This window comes from Vitis vinifera, chromosome 7, assembly GCF_030704535.1.
Source record: "Vitis vinifera cultivar Pinot Noir 40024 chromosome 7, ASM3070453v1".
NCBI classification, from domain to species: domain Eukaryota; kingdom Viridiplantae; phylum Streptophyta; class Magnoliopsida; order Vitales; family Vitaceae; genus Vitis; species Vitis vinifera.
In genome coordinates this window covers 29053049-29072778 of record NC_081811.1, presented here as the reverse complement: position 1 = coordinate 29072778, position 19730 = coordinate 29053049, and the positions used below count along the sequence as shown (strand labels likewise).

Genomic DNA, 19730 nt, shown 5'->3' with positions numbered 1-19730 from the left:
TCTAGATACAATTGTGACAAGTCCTAGATATGTGTGCAGAATTATTTGATGAAGATATAGAACTATCGTTAGATCTAAGAGATTTGGTAGAACTAGATCTACTTAATTTCCTTATAATATTACTCATTGTCATAGAAAATAATCACAATCTTATCCTTAATCAATTCAAATAATTTCCTGAACAGGGACCACCACAAGTGGATCAACACGAGACTTACGTTCCTTTTGCCCTTAAACACCGTTATCTAGGCTCACCAAGTCGTTCATAAAAATTTAATTTGAATTAAGTCAGGACTAAATTAGTGATTAAAGATTGTTCCAACTCATAATACTACTCGATTCTTAAGTAGAACATGACTTTGATACCATTTTAAACCTAGGATATACAATAGTTCATGCACATAACAAATTAATTCTATCTAAGGACTAAAGCATAAAAACTTGAATAATTACTATCTAATTCTGTCTAATTTATTGCAAAACATTAAACATAAGAACACAAATATTTGAATTTGAAAATAACTTTTGTATTGAAAATTTATACCTTGATTACAACGTTGAACTTGAGTACAAGGTTGATGATAGAGAGATGAATATAGAATACAAAAGCTAAGAAGAGAATTTTTTAGAACACTCGTTGCTTGCTCTTGCACCTCTGCCTTGTGATGAACTTTGAGCCACTATTTATAGGGAAAATGTTAGACTTGAGTCTTGATGAAATTCGTGTGATTGAAAGTTTTAAAATCCACAATCAAAGCTTTGTAAACTATTCAAATAGTAGTAATTAGTATTCAATAATATTGAATAGTTAAATACTATTTCAATAGTGCCTTTTGTCTATCGATGTCATTTCAAAGAGAAAACGTGGAGAAACAGAATTTATTCTCTTTAAGTTTCTTCAAATATCTCTGACAAGAAGACATCTGAAGAAGGAAATTTTATTTTCTTGTCAGAGATCTTTGAAGAAGCTTAAAGAGAATAAATTCTCTTTCTCCACGTTTTCTCTTTGAAATGTACATCGGAAGACAAAATACACTGTTGAAATAGTATTTAACTATTTAATATTATTGAATACTAATTACTACTATTTGAATAGTTTATTTATTTTTATTTTTTTCTTGGTGCTTCTTTCACGCATTCTTCTTTCTCTCTTTTACAACACTTTTTTTTTATTGGATAAATACAGGGAGACAAATATACAAAGATACAAATGTACAAAAAATTCTTTGATATCTTTTCAGAACATTTTCAAAAGATATTTCTTAAAAACTTGTTGAGCTACACATAGTCCTTTTTGTACTTATCGACAAGATAGGTAAATTGAATTTGAAATGGAAGAGGGACTTCACGAAAGTCATTTGTAGATATGATTTTTTAAATATTATCTTCACAATGAGATTATAGTTAGAAGAACCATAAATCTCATAATCAAGGTTTCTTACAATCAAGATTTTTTGTATTTGTTTTGATGAAGGTCCAACTCAACTCATTTTGGCTTAAGAATGTTCTACCCAACATAAAATCCTTTGTTTTTTTTTTAAGTTTGGTTGGGTAACTATTTTTTAAAACATTTTTCTATTATTAAAAATATAAAAATAGGAAAATATGTCTAATAACTAGAAAATATGAAATAGTATATATTCTAAAATTACAAAATATGATATTTTTAGAGACAAATTTTCAATTATTTGGGTTATTTTTACTTTTTTTTTTATAATTATTTTGGAAAATAATTATATAAATATGGAAATTGGTTAAAGATATAATATTATAGATAAAAATTATTTAAAAAGATAGAAAACAAATTAAAAATATTTTTGTACGCAAAATATAAATAAATATTTTGTTTCCGTTATTAGTTTTTTATGAATGGAGATGAATTTTATGATTTCATTTATAGTATTTTAATGAATCTAAAAATTCAAGATTTGAATGATTATTTATTTACATTATAAGAATAATAGGAATGAGAATGAAAATTAAATAAATTGATAATAATAAAAAGTATATATTTTTTATTTTTTTAAAAATAAATTTTGAGAGGTTTTTTTTTTTTTTTTTTACTAAATAATAAGAGTAAAAAAATAATTTTCTTATGGAATGAAGAGTCATCTAATTAGATAAATGAAATCAAATGGTAAAATAATAATTCTAGACCGATGAATAAATCAAAATATCATCTATTTATAATGAATTGAAATATCACTTATAAGTAGAATTTGATTTATACTCAAATAATTTTTTATTTAATTATTATTTTCATAAATTTTGATCTAAACATGAAAATGAAAAAGAAAATAAGTGAGATATTGATTCCCACATTTCAAACATCCCCTTAGTGTGTATATGTAAAAAAATAACTTAATTATTTTTAAAAACAAAAAATATTAAAAAAAATAAATATGCAAATATATCATTTTTGCTAATTATTTATAAAGATATTTATACATTTAAGTATAATGTAAAAAAAATCTAAAAAATACTCTCAAAATTTTAAATTATTGTTTTTCTTTTTTAGAGAATGGATCATAATTACATTCCTCAAAAATAAAATAAAAATAAAATAACTTTTACTTGAGAACTCAAATATGAAAAATAGTTAAATATTCTTTGTCTCATTATTATTATCTTTTTATGATAGCTTTTAAAAATGGTTCTTTAATCATTTTCAATAACAAAATTTGAATTGTAAACTCAAATATAAAAATATCCTTTATTTTTAAAACATTACTAAAAAAGTCTACATAGATAATTAAGAATACCTTAAATTCATTATTGTGCTAAAATGCTAATTTCTATTAAAAGCTTATATGACATGACATTTATGTTATATTTGGTTATGGGAAAGTACAAATGAAAGAAAAAAAATGTTAAGAAAAATGATTTTCCCCAGTAAAATATTTCAAAAAAAATTAATATAATTAAAATTAGTTATAAACTTATGCATTTTAAAATTATTTAATTTTTATATTAATGAGTTAAAATAAATAAAATGAGTTTGAAGTAGCAAATAAAAATAATTTATCATCTTTAATTTTTTTTTTTTCTTCATTTTTTTTTTTTTTAATTTTTTTTCCTTTGTATTTTCTCTCAAATTTTTCGAGAAAGTAAATTGATTTTTTTTTTTACAGAAAGGGAAGGAAGTGGTGGAGAGCAGGATTTGGGAAGAGGATAGTTGGAATGTAGTTATCAAAGAGAGGTTGACAGGACGGAGGGTGAAGCTTGAGGTATCACGGGGTTAGCTGGGAGGGGAGAGCAGAGCACGTGAGTGTGAGTGGGAGAGGCAGCAGCGGCTCATGCTTCATGGTTGGAATAAGCTCCCCTCTCTCAATAGAGAAAATTATTATTATTTAAAAAAATAAAAATAAAAATAAAAAAGCAGCCCCAACAGCAACGGTTATGGCGTGAGGGGGCAGGCGCCAGCTGGATTCGGTTGGACGGACTTCGGACATTGCCCTCCTTGTGTGCGACACGTGTCCCCCCACCTCTACGTGAACATCTGGATTTTGCATTTACTCGGATCACTCCCCCTCACATTCATTGTCCTCGGTTTTGGATATTTTTATTTATTAATTTGTCCATTTCTCTCAAATTACACATCAAAATAATTGATAATTTTTATTTTAAAAAACAACAACCATTTTTTCTATAATTTTTGTCACTTTTTAAAAATAGTTATTGAATATTTTTTTTTGAAAATTATTCTACTTCATATATTGCATATTATATACCGTCTAATAATTCTACACATCCCGACTTTTGTGATAAATCACATAACCCTAAACCCTAAAAATTCAAATATAAAAGACAATTTTTTTCCTTATTTTTTTATAAAAATAATATAGACTTGTTTATAATAAAAAAAAGTCTTAAAATATTATTAATCTTTTAAGTTGTTATTATTTAAATTACTCTGCAATATTCCATATTTTTAAAGAATAATTTATTTAATTGATTTATATATTTTTTTAATTTAAATCAAATATCTTTTTCTTGGAGCTTTCCAACTTGGATGGTCAACTTTGAATCCAACTTGAATAGTTGTTCCACTTGAGCACCATCGTAATGTTGACACATGTGAAAAAAAAATTGGGTTTAAGAATATTTTTATAAATTAATTTCATATATTATATTTAAAAAGAAAATATAAAAATGTTTTTAATTTTTTTTATGAAAGTATTATGTAACAAAATCACAAAATATTCTTTTATGTTATTTGTTGCTTTCCAAAATACTAAATTTATTCTTAAAAATAATTTTTTAAGAATTTATTAAAAAAATTTAAGATTTTTATGAGAATTAAAATATGAGAATAAAATTTTAATTTATTTATCGTATACTTATATATAGTATAATTTAAAAATATACATATATATATATATATATATATATATATATATATATATATATATATATATATATTTGTTGTTTTTAAATGTGACTTGAAACATCTCAGATTTGGTGTAAAAGACAAGGTGTTTGAAAGAAAATAGATTTCTGTTGCGGTAACAGGTCTGTAATTGTGGTGAGGAAGACAGGGCTAATTCCGTCAATTCAGAAAAGCAGTTTTTGGCCAACTCAGTGACAAGTGATAACGGATAATCCCCACGAGTCACAATCAATTTCACGCTATTTCTTTCATTTTTCCAAGGCCCATTTCATCATATGCCACCATAATTTCTATTTATTAATTCCCGTAAAAAACTAAAAAAAAGCAAATTTCCAGATATTTAAAATAAATTAAAAACCAGGGAAATTACCTGGATTTTCCAGCCACTGGATTTCAGGCGAATCTCCCTCAGTTGCAGCCCATTTTCAATTATATATATGTACAGGGAGAAAGTCTGTTTTCTAGATTACAATTTTGATTTTCTGCTTCAATTTAAAAAATTTAGCTTCAAAAAGGCAGAAGAAAATTTGGGTTCGTTTTCATGCTTTTGGATGTATTCTAGTATGAAGTGATTATAAATATCGTGATGGGTTGGGGAGGGTTGTTCTAGAAAGTAGATTCAGTTTATTGAGTTGTTCTTGTCTTCCTTCCACCATTTTCTGTATTTCTTTTGGGAATTTGTGGGGAAATCTTAACCCAGAAGCGAAAGGAAGAAAGTTTGGAAGGGGGAAATGGAATCGTCAGCGAAATCGGTGGATGATGTTGTGGGGGAGATCATGAGAATTCATAGATCTCTGCCCACAAGGCCTGGGATTGATGAGGTGGAAGCAGCAAGGACATTGATAAGGAATGTGGAGAAGGAGGACCAAGCGAGACTTGAAGCCATTGGGAGGCAACCCAGAAACCCAGATGTGCCGGAGGAGCTGTTCATGGTGTTTCAGGAGATGCAGAAGAATTTGGTGTCTTTGCAGAGCAAAGAGGAGAAGAGGGAGGCCTTGAAGTTGCTTGATCTTGAAGGGGTACACTTGATGTTCGATGATTTGATTGAGAGGGCCTCTAGATGCCTTCCTTCTACCTCCATTTCCCACCACTCTAGCAGTTCCTCTTCCTCTCCCTCCACTTTGTCCAAGTCTTCCGAGTCTGCTCCTGCTTCAGCTTCAGCTACTGCTTTCAATTCCACCGTCTTTAAAGAAACTCCTAAAGTTACTGATTTGTTCACCAGAGATGATAGTTATGTGAAGAAGACTAAGTCTACATTTTATGTGGATGGAATTGGGGCCAGTCCTGCGAATTTATCAACACCCCAGATACTGGATTCGTCCCTAAAGTCTCCAAGCACTTCAGGTCAGTTTCAATTCTTCTCTGCATTCGCCCTTTTCTGTTTTTGATGTTCAATTTCATTTTCTGGCTGGGTTTCGTGAGATTTGATTCAACTTTGCAGAATTCGTTTCTTTTTTCAGTGTATGAGGATTTGATTTTGAATTGAACAATTGGTTTTTTCTTTTCCCTTTTTTTTTTTTTTTTTTTCTTACCTTATCATGCTTGTCTATTGAAATCTTGTTTTCCATACAATGGGCTGTGTAGGTCAAGATAGTGAGAAGTTGAGTCTGATAAAGCTTGCTAGCTTGATTGAAGTATCTTCAAAGAAAGGAACTCGAGATCTCAATCTCCAGAACAAGTTGATGGATCAAATTGAATGGCTACCTGACTCCATAGGGAAGTTATCGAGTTTAATGACCCTGGACTTGTCAGAGAATCGGATTGTGGCCCTTCCAGCTACAATTGGGGGCCTTTCATCATTGACAAAATTGGACTTACATTCAAACAGGATTGCTGAACTCCCTGACTGCATTGGAAATCTCCTCAGTGTGGTTGTTCTGGACCTAAGGGGGAACCAGTTGACATCTCTGCCTGCTACATTCTGCAGACTGGTCCGTCTAGAGGAGCTCGATTTGAGCTCAAATAGGCTCTCTTCTCTTCCTGAGTCTATTGGGTCACTTGTCAAACTGAAAAAATTAAGTGTGGAGACTAATGACATCGAAGAAATTCCACATACTATTGGTCAGTGCTCTTCCCTCAAGGAGCTTCGAGCAGATTATAATCGGCTCAAAGCTCTTCCAGAAGCTGTAGGAAGGATACAGTCCCTGGAGATTCTGTCTGTGCGTTACAATAACATCAAACAATTACCCACAACGATGTCCTCACTTTCAAACCTAAGGGAGCTTGATGTGAGTTTCAATGAGCTTGAGTCGATACCCGAGAGTTTATGTTTTGCAACCACACTTGTCAAGATGAATATAGGCAGCAATTTTGCTGATCTGCAATACTTACCAAGGTCTATTGGCAACCTTGAGATGCTTGAAGAGTTGGATATTAGCAATAATCAGATACGGGTCCTTCCAGATTCTTTTAAGATGCTAACACGGCTAAGAGTCTTACGGCTGGATCAAAATCCTCTAGAAGTGCCACCAAGACATGTTGCTGAAATGGGTGCACAGGTAATTCTTCTTACCTGTACTCTCTGTGATTGTTTGGTATCTGTTCTTAAGGTTAATAATCGTTTGGTCCTCTTAGGCCGTAGTTCAGTACATGGCTGAACTGGTCGCAAAGAGGGAGGTCAAATCACTGCCAGTTAAGCAGAAAAAGACCTGGGCTCAGAGATGCTTCTTTTCAAGGTCTAACAAAAGGAAGCGCAATGGCATGGATTATGTGAAAGCCTGAATTTTGGAGTGTAAACAAGAAATAGAACATGATCTCTTTGTTGGGTAAGTTAAAGTTTCTTCATTAACCCAATTTATTTATGGATTTGATTTATAAAATTCTGGATATACCTTAGGCTTTTTCATGCTAGTAAGAGAAGGGGTAGCCATGTGCTCCTCAGGTGTTGATTAGGCAGGCTTAGTGAAAAGATTGTACTAAAAGCAACGTGCATAATACTTGATGTAGTTTCGGGGATTGTCTGAGCCACTCATGTGCTATCATTATTCATCTTACAGGGAAATCCAACTGTCAGCGGGGTAGATCAGAAGTAAGGTCTTATTGCTGCCAATCCCTCCACATACAAACTAGGGCAGTCAATTCAAACATGGCTCCAACCCTCGCATCTCAAATTGTAGATTTTTATTTTCCCTTTCTTCTGGTTTGCTCTTTTACTTCCACCTGTATTTCTGATGTTCTTGAGTGAGAACGATGGGGATGTACATGAGATGTACAATTTCAGCCAGCAAGAGGAGGAAAAAGAGTTGTATTCGCTGCCCCTCGTCATGAAATGAACTATGAGTCTACCCTTTTCACCACTTTCAATAGAACTTGTTCTTTCCAGAAAGGAACTGCAATCTGCTCTTGTCTTCTTAACTCTCACCAATATGGTCAACTCTTAAGCTTCTCAAATTGTACTTGTACCCATATGTTGAAGTAGGGTTCTGATCTTGGCAGCTGACTTACAGCATGTGAAGTCCCCTCTAACCATCCATAGACGGCCTGCTCTTATCAAAACAATACAGTTAGAATATGTCTGCTCACCTGGTTCTTCTTGCTGAAGCCATAGTCAAAGCTGCAAGTGGTCTGTTTTTTGTAAATGAGAGAGGGGCCAGGCCATTCTATTCTAATATCATCCTTTTAAGTTGACCTACTGTTTGTTTGGTTAACCTTCTGAATTAGAATTCTAAATTCCAGGTACATTAAGTGTTCTCCCTTCAGAATTCCTCTGAAAGAAAAGTAGCTACCATAGATTTAAAACATGGAGACGAGGAGCTGAAATGCAGCGTATCAATAAAAGCAATATGCAGAGGACACTCTTACCAGGCGAGAATATCATAAAAGAAAGCTGCAGTGAAGGGGACACACACAGCAGAGAATGTTTTACATGGTCAGGTAGATTCATGTCCAGTGAAGTTGAGGCTGTGTGAGCGTATAATTCAGCAAAGGACACACTGTTTTCTCTTTTTCTTTTAAAGATTGGAATGCCAGACTGTTCCAAAGTTGTCAACTTAATAACATTATCTGGAAAAAAATGCTGGGTTTTGCCTCTGGACATTGAATTAGTTACTTGACCAATTATTTCTTTTCCTCATTGTGTATTGCATAGGTTTGTTAGCTTGATACATATCCAGAACAGCTCAGCAAGGGGTTTGCATACAAGCCACCCAGCTGCTAGGAAGGTGCCCATTAAAGAACACCTTTTGCAGAGGCAGTGCAGCTGGATAGCTACCTGTCAACTCAACATGTGAAAGATTGGTATGGCCCATGGATTCAGATGGTTGGCAAATGGGCAATGAAGATCCTTTTCACCCCTCAGCTGTTGGGTATGGCGTGGCAGACCTGATGCCATGCAGTGAAACTCGGAGGTTGAAGTCCAATCACCCGGAAAATTCTAGAGCATCGAATAGGATCTACCGAAGATATAATCCAGATCGTTGAAAGTTTATAACAAAATCTTGGTCATTGAATGATGCCACTAAAACATGACCTTTCGGTATATACTGAATCTATGGAGCCCAATCAGGCTCTTGCATGCACTCCATGTTAGAGCTGATAAATGCTTGAGCTGGATTGGTTTCACATAGTTTTGAACTGACAAGCTGAGTATTGACAGTTGAACTGAAGGCACAGGACATTAATTGATGAAGGATCGGGAACATTAATTGATGTAGCAACTGTTTGGAACAGGAAGTCCCCATCTTGACTCCATTAAAACATGGCATCCTTCATCATCATCACAAGCACATCCCTGCATTGCTTTAAAAAAAAAAAAAAATCATTTTTAAAAACAAATTTTAATTGATTTTAGGAACACAGTTTTATTCAGAAACTCACTATTTTCTCAACATACTTTCCATGAAAGTGCTTTCTTTATATTCACTCACCGACAATGTAAAAACTTTTAGAGTATTTTCTTATAATGTTTTTTAAAAACAAATCCAAAAAAATACTTTAAATTTATTCTAAACAATAATAAATTCTTATAAACTTGTTTCCAATCAAAATGTTACCAAATTTGGTTTTTAAAGTAAAAAAAATTGTTTTCAAAAACAATTTCCAAATATTACTTCACACTTATTATGTCCATATAAGATAATGGTGGAAAGATAGTGGCCCCAAAGCAACTTTTGTTCACTAGAAAAGTTGATGGTAAAAGGATAGAACCGGTTTTCCCATCAATAATGGGATTGGATTCCTTTGTTTGGTAACTGTCATGTTAATATTAATAAAATAATGTACTGATTTTTATTTATTTTGGATGATTAGGTTTGAGAAGTAATAAATTTGTATCCAAAGGGAAAAAGGAGATGGGTCCCTTCAAATTTGTGGCCTAACCAGTGAAGCTACAACCACTTGCCACTTGGTGGTGGGTCTGCATCCAACTCAAGAATTGAAGTAGCCATGTTTTGATCATTGAGCAACTTTGAATCACTTTCATAGCCCACTACTGCAATTTACATTCATAATTGATGCGAGTTGTGAAACATCGGTGCTTAGATTTTATGAAAATATCAACATCCACTGAACTTTTTATAAAATTAAAAAATGTATGAAAATTAATTAGAAGATATATAAATTTTTGGTGAAACTCTTATGAATGTTAAAATAATCAATAATATCTATTTATATATTAAATTATAATTTTTTTTAGAAAAATAATATAAGTATGATATAATAATATTGGATAATAAATGAATATTTATTGATATTGATATTGATCAAACATAAGTAGTTTGATTCTTTCCCATGATTTATTATGAAAAAACAGGAAATTGTTTGAATTTATTTATATATAATATTTGCATCTCTTTTTGGATATTACAACTTCTAAATTATGAATTTTTTTTTTTTGAAAATATTGTGTTATTTAAGACTAAAGGATCAAAGTTGTATTTGTGGGGGCTTCCCTCCTCGTCTCCTTCCCGAACTCAAGAACCTTTGGACACCACCAGTATCTGTCAGTCAAATACAAGTATGCAACTATATTTTGAATAGGATTCAAATTATTCTTTAAAATAAGAAGTTTCATCATTTTGACAACAAATTAAATTTTCTAAAAAAATATTAATAAATTTTAATAAAAACTAAAACCATTTTTTACAATATTTTTTTTTATGTAATTTAATACATTGCATATTTTTCTTTCTTTTCCTTCAATGTTTTTAAATTTTGAAAATTTATCCATATTCATTATATTCCTAAACTAAAGTTTCTAACTCCTTCACTGACCCCACAAATACAACTCATATTAAATTTATTTTTAAATACAATAAAGTGAATTTATCCCATATTTTTCTCAATAATCTAAAATTTAACCAGAAAAAAAAAGGGCAAAGTTATCGACTTGTCCACATAGACAAACAACCCCCAAAAGCCCTAAACAAGTAGAAGCAGGCCTAAAAATTCGGGGCCAGCCCAAACAAGGCCTTACCAATAACCATTCATATATAACTCATATGGAGATTGATATTCTTTCGTTGACTCTTACCTTCTATTGTCTTTCTAAAACCCTAACCTCACAAAACCCTAATTCTCGCTAACGATTAAGGTCGATTTACTTTCCGATTCAAATTCCCTCATCCTCCTCGAATCCATTATATATATCACTTTTATTGAAAATTAATTTTTGTTTTTCGTGTTTTGGCTGTTGGCAGACTGCAAGCTTTGTTTTTTTGACTTTCATCATGGCAACCAGTGAGTTCTAATATGGATAGGTTTTATTTTTATTTTTTATTCTTAGTTGAAATTTTGATTTTTGTGTTTGTTTGTTCGTTTGATTACGGTTTGAATCTTGTGTAGGGCTTCAGTTTGAGAACTCGTGCGAAGTTGGGGTGTTCTCCAAGCTCACCAATGCGTATTGTTTGGTTGCGATCGGTGGTTCCGAAAGCTTTTACAGGTTTGTGTTGTTTGTCTGTGTCCATTGTGTTTAATGGGAGGAAGAAAAAGGAAACAGAGATTGTTGTTAGCGCAGTTTCGTGAATTTTTTTTTTTGTTGGGAATGTGCAGTGTGTTTGAATCAGAGTTGGCTGATGTTATCCCCGTGGTTAAAACCTCGATTGGTGGTACGAGAATTATTGGTCGGCTTTGTGCTGGTGAGGATTTTCAGGCTTTTATTGGTCTTTGGATTTGAAGCCTTTGTGGGTACCTTCTTATTCTTCTTTATTAATCACAGACCCTTTTTAATGGCAGGAAACAAAAAAGGGCTTCTCTTGCCACACACCACCACGGACCAAGGTGATTTTGATTAATTTCTTACGAGAAATATTAGTATAACAAAACATCTTTGTTTGGCTATCTAACCATGTATGCACTCTGCCAATGTTGATAATACATCCTAAGATATATGGGTTAGGCTGTAGATGCCTTTGGCCTATCCTTTAGTTGAGGACACTAGGTTTTTTCATGGAAAATAATTTTTTAGAAACCATAATAGTTAATAAACAATTCGTATAGCTTCTGGAAATAGAGCATTACTGGATGAATGGGAAACTAGAAAGTCTTCTTGGGTTTATTGTGAAAACTCATGTATGGTACAGAGGATATTTCATTCTAATCCAATTAGTCCTTGATCTAAACTATATAAATTTTGTAGCAAGATGGCTTGAGTTTCTTTTGTCTGCATGGTCCAATAAAGTGCCAACAGTATTTACTTCAATTTTGTGGTTGAGCATCAAATTAATTTAGATTTCATGGTGTGCTTATTCATTTAGCTTGCGCTTCATTCAAAAGCAGAGCACCTATATTTATTGGTATTCTGTTGATAGTTTTGGCTGAGCAGCAAATTATTTTACATTTCATGGTATGCTTATTCATTTGATTCGCACTTCATTCAAAAGCAGAGCACTCATATGTAATGGTGTTCTATTGATACTCTTGTGGGATTTACGTTTCTGTTCCTCGTTCTTTTTCATTGTAGAACTTCAACACCTGAGGAACAGCCTCCCTGATCAAGTTGTTGTTCAGCGTATAGAAGAGAAGCTATCTGCTCTAGGAAATTGCATAGCTTGCAATGACCATGTTGCTCTTGCACACACTGATCTTGACAGGGTATTTGTTAATATTTGGAAAGTAATGTTTCTTTTTATTAATGTGTTCCGGGAAGTATAATTTTAAATGCTACTAATAAATTGAAACAAAGAACATGGGTTTGACATGGCAATTGATATTTTTTTTGCTTTTCTTTGTTTCTCACCAGTGTATTTTCTTGGGTTCTCCTAGAAAAACGTTAGTTTTATGGATGTTTTTATAACTGATCATCAAATGTCTAGTTCAATAAGTGATGAAGAATGATAGCAAGAACAACAAAGCCTTAAGGCCAAGCTATATGGGGTCCATAATTTATACATAGATCATGTATTTTTAAATTAAGATGATTATGTCTTTGATCACTGTCTTTAACTCAAGTTCTTTTTCAACTTCCTCTCACCATTTGAGTGGCTTTGATTTGAACAGTATTACACCTCATCATTGCTACCTTTGTTGTTGTACATTTTAACCCTCCTTGTCATATGTATATAGATCATGCCCCCTATTAATGTAAAAATCATCGTGTCTATCCTCATTGTCATAACTCAAGTTGTTTTTTTAACCTTCCTCTCACTATTTGATTTCCTTCAATTTGAACCAAATCACTCCACATCCTAGTGCATTTGTTATAATCTCCACTTCACATCCTGAGCTGTCTTAAATAATTTTGTCGTCACCTTGTTCTCAATTGGTGCTGCTTTTAGCCTCTCACAAATGCCTTCACTCTTCATACATCTTTTCATGTTTATATTACTTATGAACTGTTGGTACACCATTATTGGAATGGTCATTTTAAAGTATTGGTCCAATTGTTTGTTTTACTAAAACTAAGTTCTGTAAGGTTTGACTGCAATCTGTACTGGTCTTACGGTAGGTCTCTTCATCTGTCTGATGCTCATACTCCTAGCCTTTCTTAGACCACAGACATTATCTTTCTAGAAAAATTAACATATGCATCCTACCTAATTGATAAGTAAATGTTTTGTTACCTGTGAAGCCAAAAGAAAATCAGAAAATTGAGAAGGGTTCACAGTAAGTATGCCATTAATTAAAAGGTCAGTGTTCCTTTTGTAACTCTCTGCAGAGTTTTCTTTGGAGAGTCCGTGTCAGATGAAAATATGAGAAAGTTACCCAGTAGATCAAGGGGATTTTGCATTTAGTTTTTGTATGTTAGAAACCCATCCAGTTTGCTCATGTATTTTGTGTTATTTTCTACAAGGAAACTGAGGAGATGGTTGCAGATGTTCTTGGAGTAGAAGTTTTTAGGCAGACCATTGCTGGTAACATTCTTGTTGGTAGCTACTGCACCTTTTCCAACAGAGGTGGCTTGGTAAGAATTGACATCCTCTCTGAGAATATGCCTTGCAAAGATATGGTCTAACAATTGCTTACTCTTTTGCCGTGCTTCTCATAAGAAACTTGTGTTGAACCAGGTCCATCCCCATACATCCATTGAAGACTTGGATGAACTTTCAACACTCCTTCAGGTCCCTTTGGTGGCTGGGACAGTGAATCGCGGTAGTGAAGTGATAGCTGCAGGGATGACTGTTAATGACTGGACAGCATTCTGTGGATCAGACACTACAGCAACAGAACTATCTGTCATCGAGAGCGTCTTCAAATTGAGGGAGGCCCAACCTAGTGCCATTGTGGATGAGATGAGGAAATCGTTGATTGACAGCTATGTCTGAATTTCTTTTTGTATTTATGTTATTATTTTGGGGTATGAATGCAACAAAATCTATGCTAGTCTTGTGTGGTATAAATGCCACCAATCATGTCCTGTTAATTTAAACATGCCTAGTTTGCCAAGTTTTGTGTCTCAATACTTTTGTTCCAATCTGAAGCAAACAACTTTTGGATTGGTGCATTATATTGCCGTTTATGATATTTGTTGTTGGTTTAATGTAATGTTTGTTTACTATTATTTGCTGAAAATCAAGTCCCGTCTATTTCCCTTACTTTAAACAAACTTGAAGTTGATGATCAGGGGGTTTGGATTCACTCCTGAATGCACTTGTAACAGTCAATTCCAGGATATGATAGGGCACGCTGGTCTCAGGAACAAGTGAAACTCTACTAAATTCATTCTGACAGTCTGGTCATTGCCATGTTGCTTTGATTATTAAGAGACTTGGAGCCATTGCCACCCAGAAAGTGGAAACATGACTACTATTAATAGTTTGGTTTAAGATCATGTTCTTCTTATCTGTGAAAATTTGAGGAGGGTCCAGTTGCATGATGAAATTGGTTCCCCCGGCAAGGGACATTAAACAGTGAACTGGGCTCGGATTTGTTGACATAAAATGGTCTAAAACAGACAAATTTTGGGCCCGCTTATTGTAATCTATCGCAGATTTGTCAATAATGCTTCATTCGAATTGCTCTTAGGAAGAATCACCTAATGTTTGAATCCAAGTAAATAAGGAAAAAAAAAAACCCAACAGTTTTTTGCCATGTGTAATATAACAAAAAAAATGATATATATATATATATATATATATATATATATATATATATATATATATATATATATATATATATATTTCAAAAAACTCCCACCAAACCAGAATTACTTTCAAATAATACTCTATATTTTTAAATTTGATTTTCAAAATTTGTCACTTCTAGCCCCTCTTAAAATCGCTCCCAGATGGTTTTCATTTTCCTTGGCAGGTTGGTTGGTGGTATTGTTAGCATTTCTCCTTCTTAACCATTTGGTTTCCCATTGCCATATCATGGGTGACCTGTTTTTTAGTAATCACAAAGTACTATCATGTCAAAAAAACCAACACTGCATATAGCTATAGACGTTATTTGTAATCTCTCTAATCCAAAATGGTGGAAAAAGAATGGAAAATTGAATCAACTTAGTAAACTAATTCCTAATGGACCAACAGTTATTTTTTTTTTTTTTGATAACTGAGAAACCTTCCATGACCAAGCCCTTAGGACTCCATGGGGACTGAAGCCTCGGGGTGCTGACTGCCCTGTAACAACAGTTAAGTTAGAAAAAATACTTCAATCTCTGCCATTATTCTTAATGTCCTTTGGTTCTGGCCAACAGAACATACAGTCTACAAATGAATCAAACTACCATTCGCACAAAGCGCCATACAAAAGGAAAAAGGCAGGATTTCATGAAACCGGGGTGACCCAGAGGAACTTGCTTGAGATTGAAAAATGGAACTGGTATAGTTTAAAACCTGTAAGCAACAACGAGAAAATAATGGCAGTGCAGATGAAAAGCCATCATAACAATAGCTCAATGAATCCAACATGCAATGTACCTAGTACATGAAAGTTTATGACATTTGCTGTTTGTTTATTGGATTGAAAGACTTCAAATTGTGAGAGATGAATTTAGCTCTAGTTCTCCACCCGGAATTTACACTTTTTTGTTCACTTCTTTGTCAGTGAGAACTTCCCCACTGGTAGGTCTGCATGAAATAGATCAAGCAATAATTAGATAACAAAATTCTACCTTTTTTCCACACACCACCCCACCACCAAAATGATGTACAAGCCTAATCCACCTTAAATGCATCATATAATAAAAATCACCTTAGCTACATGAGCTGAAAATTTTGCTATTCTTTCACAAGAATCAGAAGTAGGATACCGAGAATTTGTATTACAACAATTCACTCATTGTGGAATATTCACACTATGTAAAGCCATGATCATGTTCCAAATATTATGAGCATAGTTCTAAAAGGCCCAAGGAACACATTTGAAAGAAGTCAAACACAGTCCAAGGTACATTTCAATTTTATAGAATATGACTCAATTGAACTAACAAAAAGTTAAACATTCCAAACATTTAAAAGAATCATCCAACAAAAAACTAATGAAATGATATAAGTTTTAATATACAATTAGAAATTTTAAAAACAAAAGTTTTTAAAAAGGAAAAGAAAATAAATAAGCCACACCTTTACAAGGGGTGTGCTTGGTAGGTGAGGCACTCTACCCAGAGAGTGGTTATGCCTTGAGCCTAGATGTCCTTTAAGTGCACCTTTAACAACCATGATTACAAGGATCAACATAAATGCCAGAATCCGATCATGAATTATTAGGTTGAAACTTCATGCACACTCATACCTGAAGAATGCCCCTATATGTTAACCAATAGATGGCTCCAAACTTCTACACCTAAGTCTTAAAATCATGTCTCTCTTTTCTACATTTCATTTCAGCCATTCCCGTGTCAATTTATGTCAGTTTTCAGACTTTGAACAACAATATACAAGTGGTTTCACAAATTTTTTTATTCCCAGTATTATTTGCACCACAGATACTTCTTCCATTCAGGGATTGGTAAAGCCATGATGCATTATTCTTTTTGTTTTACTTATGAGTTATAGCTTACCAGTCTTTAAAGAATGTGCCCTTTCTAATTTATAACAAATAATGATGTCTATATCATGAAGAGCTCATATGACAAAATATCAAGGTTAAAAATCTCCTGATTAAGGGAAAGAAAAAGCATGCTGTCATTATATGATATCATAATCAATAATAAGTTTACAACATTTCAGGAAAAAAGAATGAGTACTTTAATGATAATAAATAAATACTTTAATAATAATAATAATAATAATAATAATAATATAAAAGCACAATTTCAAAGAGAGAGAGAGAGAGAGAGATGCACTTACAATCCACTTAAGACTTTGATGGTGTCATAAACTAACCACTGCAAAGTTACAACAGGCCCCACTAGAATTATCCTAATAGGAAGACTTCTTGTAAATAAATTCATAAGTCCAATTTTCTTCACAGCCTGCACAAGTGAAATGGAAAATTTAAACCTGAACCAACTTTACATAGGAACCAAGAATGTAAGACTAAGAAACATGTAAGTAAGAGAAGTTACCAGCAAGAGGCTATCAGCCTTTCTGTTATAAAGAGAGGCAACAATGTTGTCAGCAGGATTAGTAATTAAGGAAGCAACAGATCCAGCAGCACAGCCAGCTAAACATGTAACTCCAAGCTGTTGAACTCTTGAGCAATCCTCCTTTCTTCTATGGATAACATTACGGTACAGAAAATCCACAGAATGTTCAAAAGTTGAGAACATAATCATAGAGACTGGTCAACACAAATTTCAAAAGTATTAGTATGCATCTCATATAATGAATGATCAAATTACTGGTTAGACATATAGCTTTACATATTCACCAAGATTTTTGGATTTGATTGTGGTATTTTAGCTTCCATTTAACCTAAATTCAGAGGGTCTTGTCTGATCTTACTCTTCAATAATTAGTTAAAAATATTGGAAGTTGAGACAAACTCCACCTGCATGGTGATAATACAATGGTGATAATACAATGAATGAAGATTTCTGTGCAAACATTAAGCATAACAGGAAAATTAAAGTTTTAGGAAATTGTGAAATTACATGGAAGGTTTCGACCCCAAAGTGGAACAAGACCCCTGTAAAAGCTACAACAGGAAAATAGGAATACCCTTCAATAAGAGAGAAAAATAAGAAGAACAAAGAAAAAAAAATTATGACTGGATCATTCACCCATAGAGGCCTTCTGATGCATACAGCTTTGGAAAGCCATCAAGCAAACCCTTTGCGAAATGGGGCTGCGCTTGAACCCGGACTTTAACAGCTTCAAAAGGACAGAGAGCCACATTGGCAAGTACTTCTGCAGATGCACTACTTGCAAAGAAGATGAAGCTTCGGTTGTGGTCTACCAGCACATCAGAGTAAAGCTTCTTGAAATATTCATATAGACCAAATCGAAATCCACCTTGAACACCATACCCAAAGAACTTGGTGGCCCAACCCCTCCAGAAGGCAGAAGGACCTTGTTCTCTCAACAGGGTAATAAAACATGAGGAGATGGTGTTATACTTGATGGGGTATACCTAGAAATGACGACTCAGTTCATCAGTTGCAGTTTGGATAAAAGATAATCAAAGAGAAAGTAGAACCTTTCTATAGGAAGGAACATCTTAATTTGACAGATTACAAAGTCCAGACCAGCAATGAAAACACCACCAGCACCATCATTGAGGGTTATTATTGACATTATTGAATGCATTTTGATTTGAGAAATCACAGAATCCATTGCAAGCAAGAAACACCAGCACCGAGATACTTCCCCTTTTGAGGCCAAACCAACACATATGGCGAATGAAAACCCACTTCCATAGATGGGAAGAACCAACCTTTTCATATTGATCGAGGTAATTACACAAACACAAAAGCACCGCACAAATTCTACCAAGAAACCAAATGAGATTGAACGGTAAAACCCAGAATTGGAAGTGAAGCAAAATTTCAAGGCAGGGGAATCGGATCAAAATATAACAGAATTCAACCATGGAAAAGAAAAAACAAGCCAGGAAAACAAAAACCCAGAAAGAAACTGATGAAATTATGAAACCAAGCACACATAGTCACAGAGACACACCTGCATGTTGACTTTTAAGACATCAAGAGGAGTGATAGCGACATGGGTGGTTCCAGCACTGAGCATTCCACCAATGGTGCAGACCCAGAAATAGCCAGGTCCAGGAGTCAATTCCCCACACTCTCTCCTTTCTTCTACCCCTCTCATCGTCTCCTCTCCAAAAGGCCTCTCTCGAAAATCTACATTCTTGCTCTGCACCCACTTCTGAACCGGAGAATTTCAATTTCCAGGAACACGTTTAAGACAGTGTCAAGGCTATAGCCGTCGAGGAATGGATTTTAGGGTGCTTCCTCTCGTTTCTAGTGAATATTGTCTCGGCGAAATGGCAGGGGACAGGTCAAAACCCCAAAAACCCTACCAACGTGTAAACCCAAGAGCCTATATATTTTCCTTCATTACTATTCTTTCAATAAATTTAATTTATAAGCTTCTAGAATTTAAAGAAAATGAAAACCAATTTCCCTCTCATTCAAATGCTCTGCTCTTAATTTTTTTTTTTCTAAAAAAATTTACAATATAATTATGGATAAAATTTTTATAATTGGTTGAAATTCTTTTTTATTTTTAATTATAGGTAAAACATTATGATTTTGACTCCTTTAATCTTAATTGTATATATGTAAAATAAAAATATGTGCAAAGTAGGAAGATCCTAATCGAAAGTGATTAATGATAATAAAAATATGATTAAATTAAAAAAAATCTTAATCAAATGTTATTATTAATACAAAAAATTGTCATTAGATTAGTAAAAGAAAATATGATTAAGAAACATAAAAAATAATTAAATACAATTATCGTGATAAAAAAAAGAGTGACCATATAATATAATGAATTATCTAATACAAAACTTTCATACCATAACTCTCGTAGATTTTTTTTCAATTTTCCTTTTTGTT

The 19730-nt window shown here is 33.2% G+C and overlaps 3 protein-coding genes across 5 annotated transcripts; 2 read left to right on the top strand and 1 right to left on the bottom strand.

The window, feature by feature from the left end:
• The first annotated feature begins 4658 nt into the window (after positions 1–4658).
• On the top strand, positions 4659–8423 carry LOC100259527 (plant intracellular Ras-group-related LRR protein 4). Of its 2 annotated transcripts, none has more exons than XM_059738723.1 (4): positions 4659–5734; positions 5975–6888; positions 6965–7155; positions 8066–8423. In XM_059738723.1, exons 1-3 carry the CDS (start codon positions 5122–5124, stop codon positions 7109–7111), a joined length of 1674 nt encoding a protein of 557 aa, XP_059594706.1. In that variant the 5' UTR covers positions 4659–5121; the 3' UTR covers positions 7112–7155; positions 8066–8423. The 2 variants fall into 2 exon arrangements, with proteins under 2 accessions (XP_059594706.1, XP_002276062.1); XM_002276026.5 differs by having other exon boundaries at positions 4660–5734; positions 7387–8423.
• A 2331-nt stretch (positions 8424–10754) lies between these two features.
• On the top strand, positions 10755–14335 carry LOC100254404 (eukaryotic translation initiation factor 6-2). The gene is made up of 8 exons (XM_002276130.5): positions 10755–10919; positions 11026–11065; positions 11171–11267; positions 11378–11463; positions 11561–11605; positions 12288–12418; positions 13617–13727; positions 13831–14335. Exons 2-8 carry the CDS (start codon positions 11056–11058, stop codon positions 14086–14088), a joined length of 738 nt encoding a protein of 245 aa, XP_002276166.1. The 5' UTR covers positions 10755–10919; positions 11026–11055; the 3' UTR covers positions 14089–14335.
• A 1198-nt stretch (positions 14336–15533) lies between these two features.
• LOC100249301 (mitochondrial phosphate carrier protein 1, mitochondrial) lies at positions 15534–19202 on the bottom strand. 2 transcript variants are annotated; one of them, XR_786305.3, is made up of 7 exons: positions 18832–19202; positions 17934–18283; positions 17805–17848; positions 17277–17491; positions 17059–17183; positions 15688–15837; positions 15534–15603 (listed from the first exon to the last, which is right to left on the bottom strand). XR_786305.3 is itself a non-coding variant. In XM_002276221.4 (6 exons), the coding sequence occupies exons 1-6, from the start codon at positions 18976–18978 to the stop codon at positions 15786–15788; spliced, it is 933 nt and encodes a 310-aa protein (XP_002276257.1). In that variant the 5' UTR covers positions 18979–19202; the 3' UTR covers positions 15534–15785. The 2 variants fall into 2 exon arrangements, 1 of the variants encoding a protein (XP_002276257.1); XM_002276221.4 differs by having other exon boundaries at positions 15534–15837.
• Between the last annotated feature and the right edge of the window lie 528 nt (positions 19203–19730).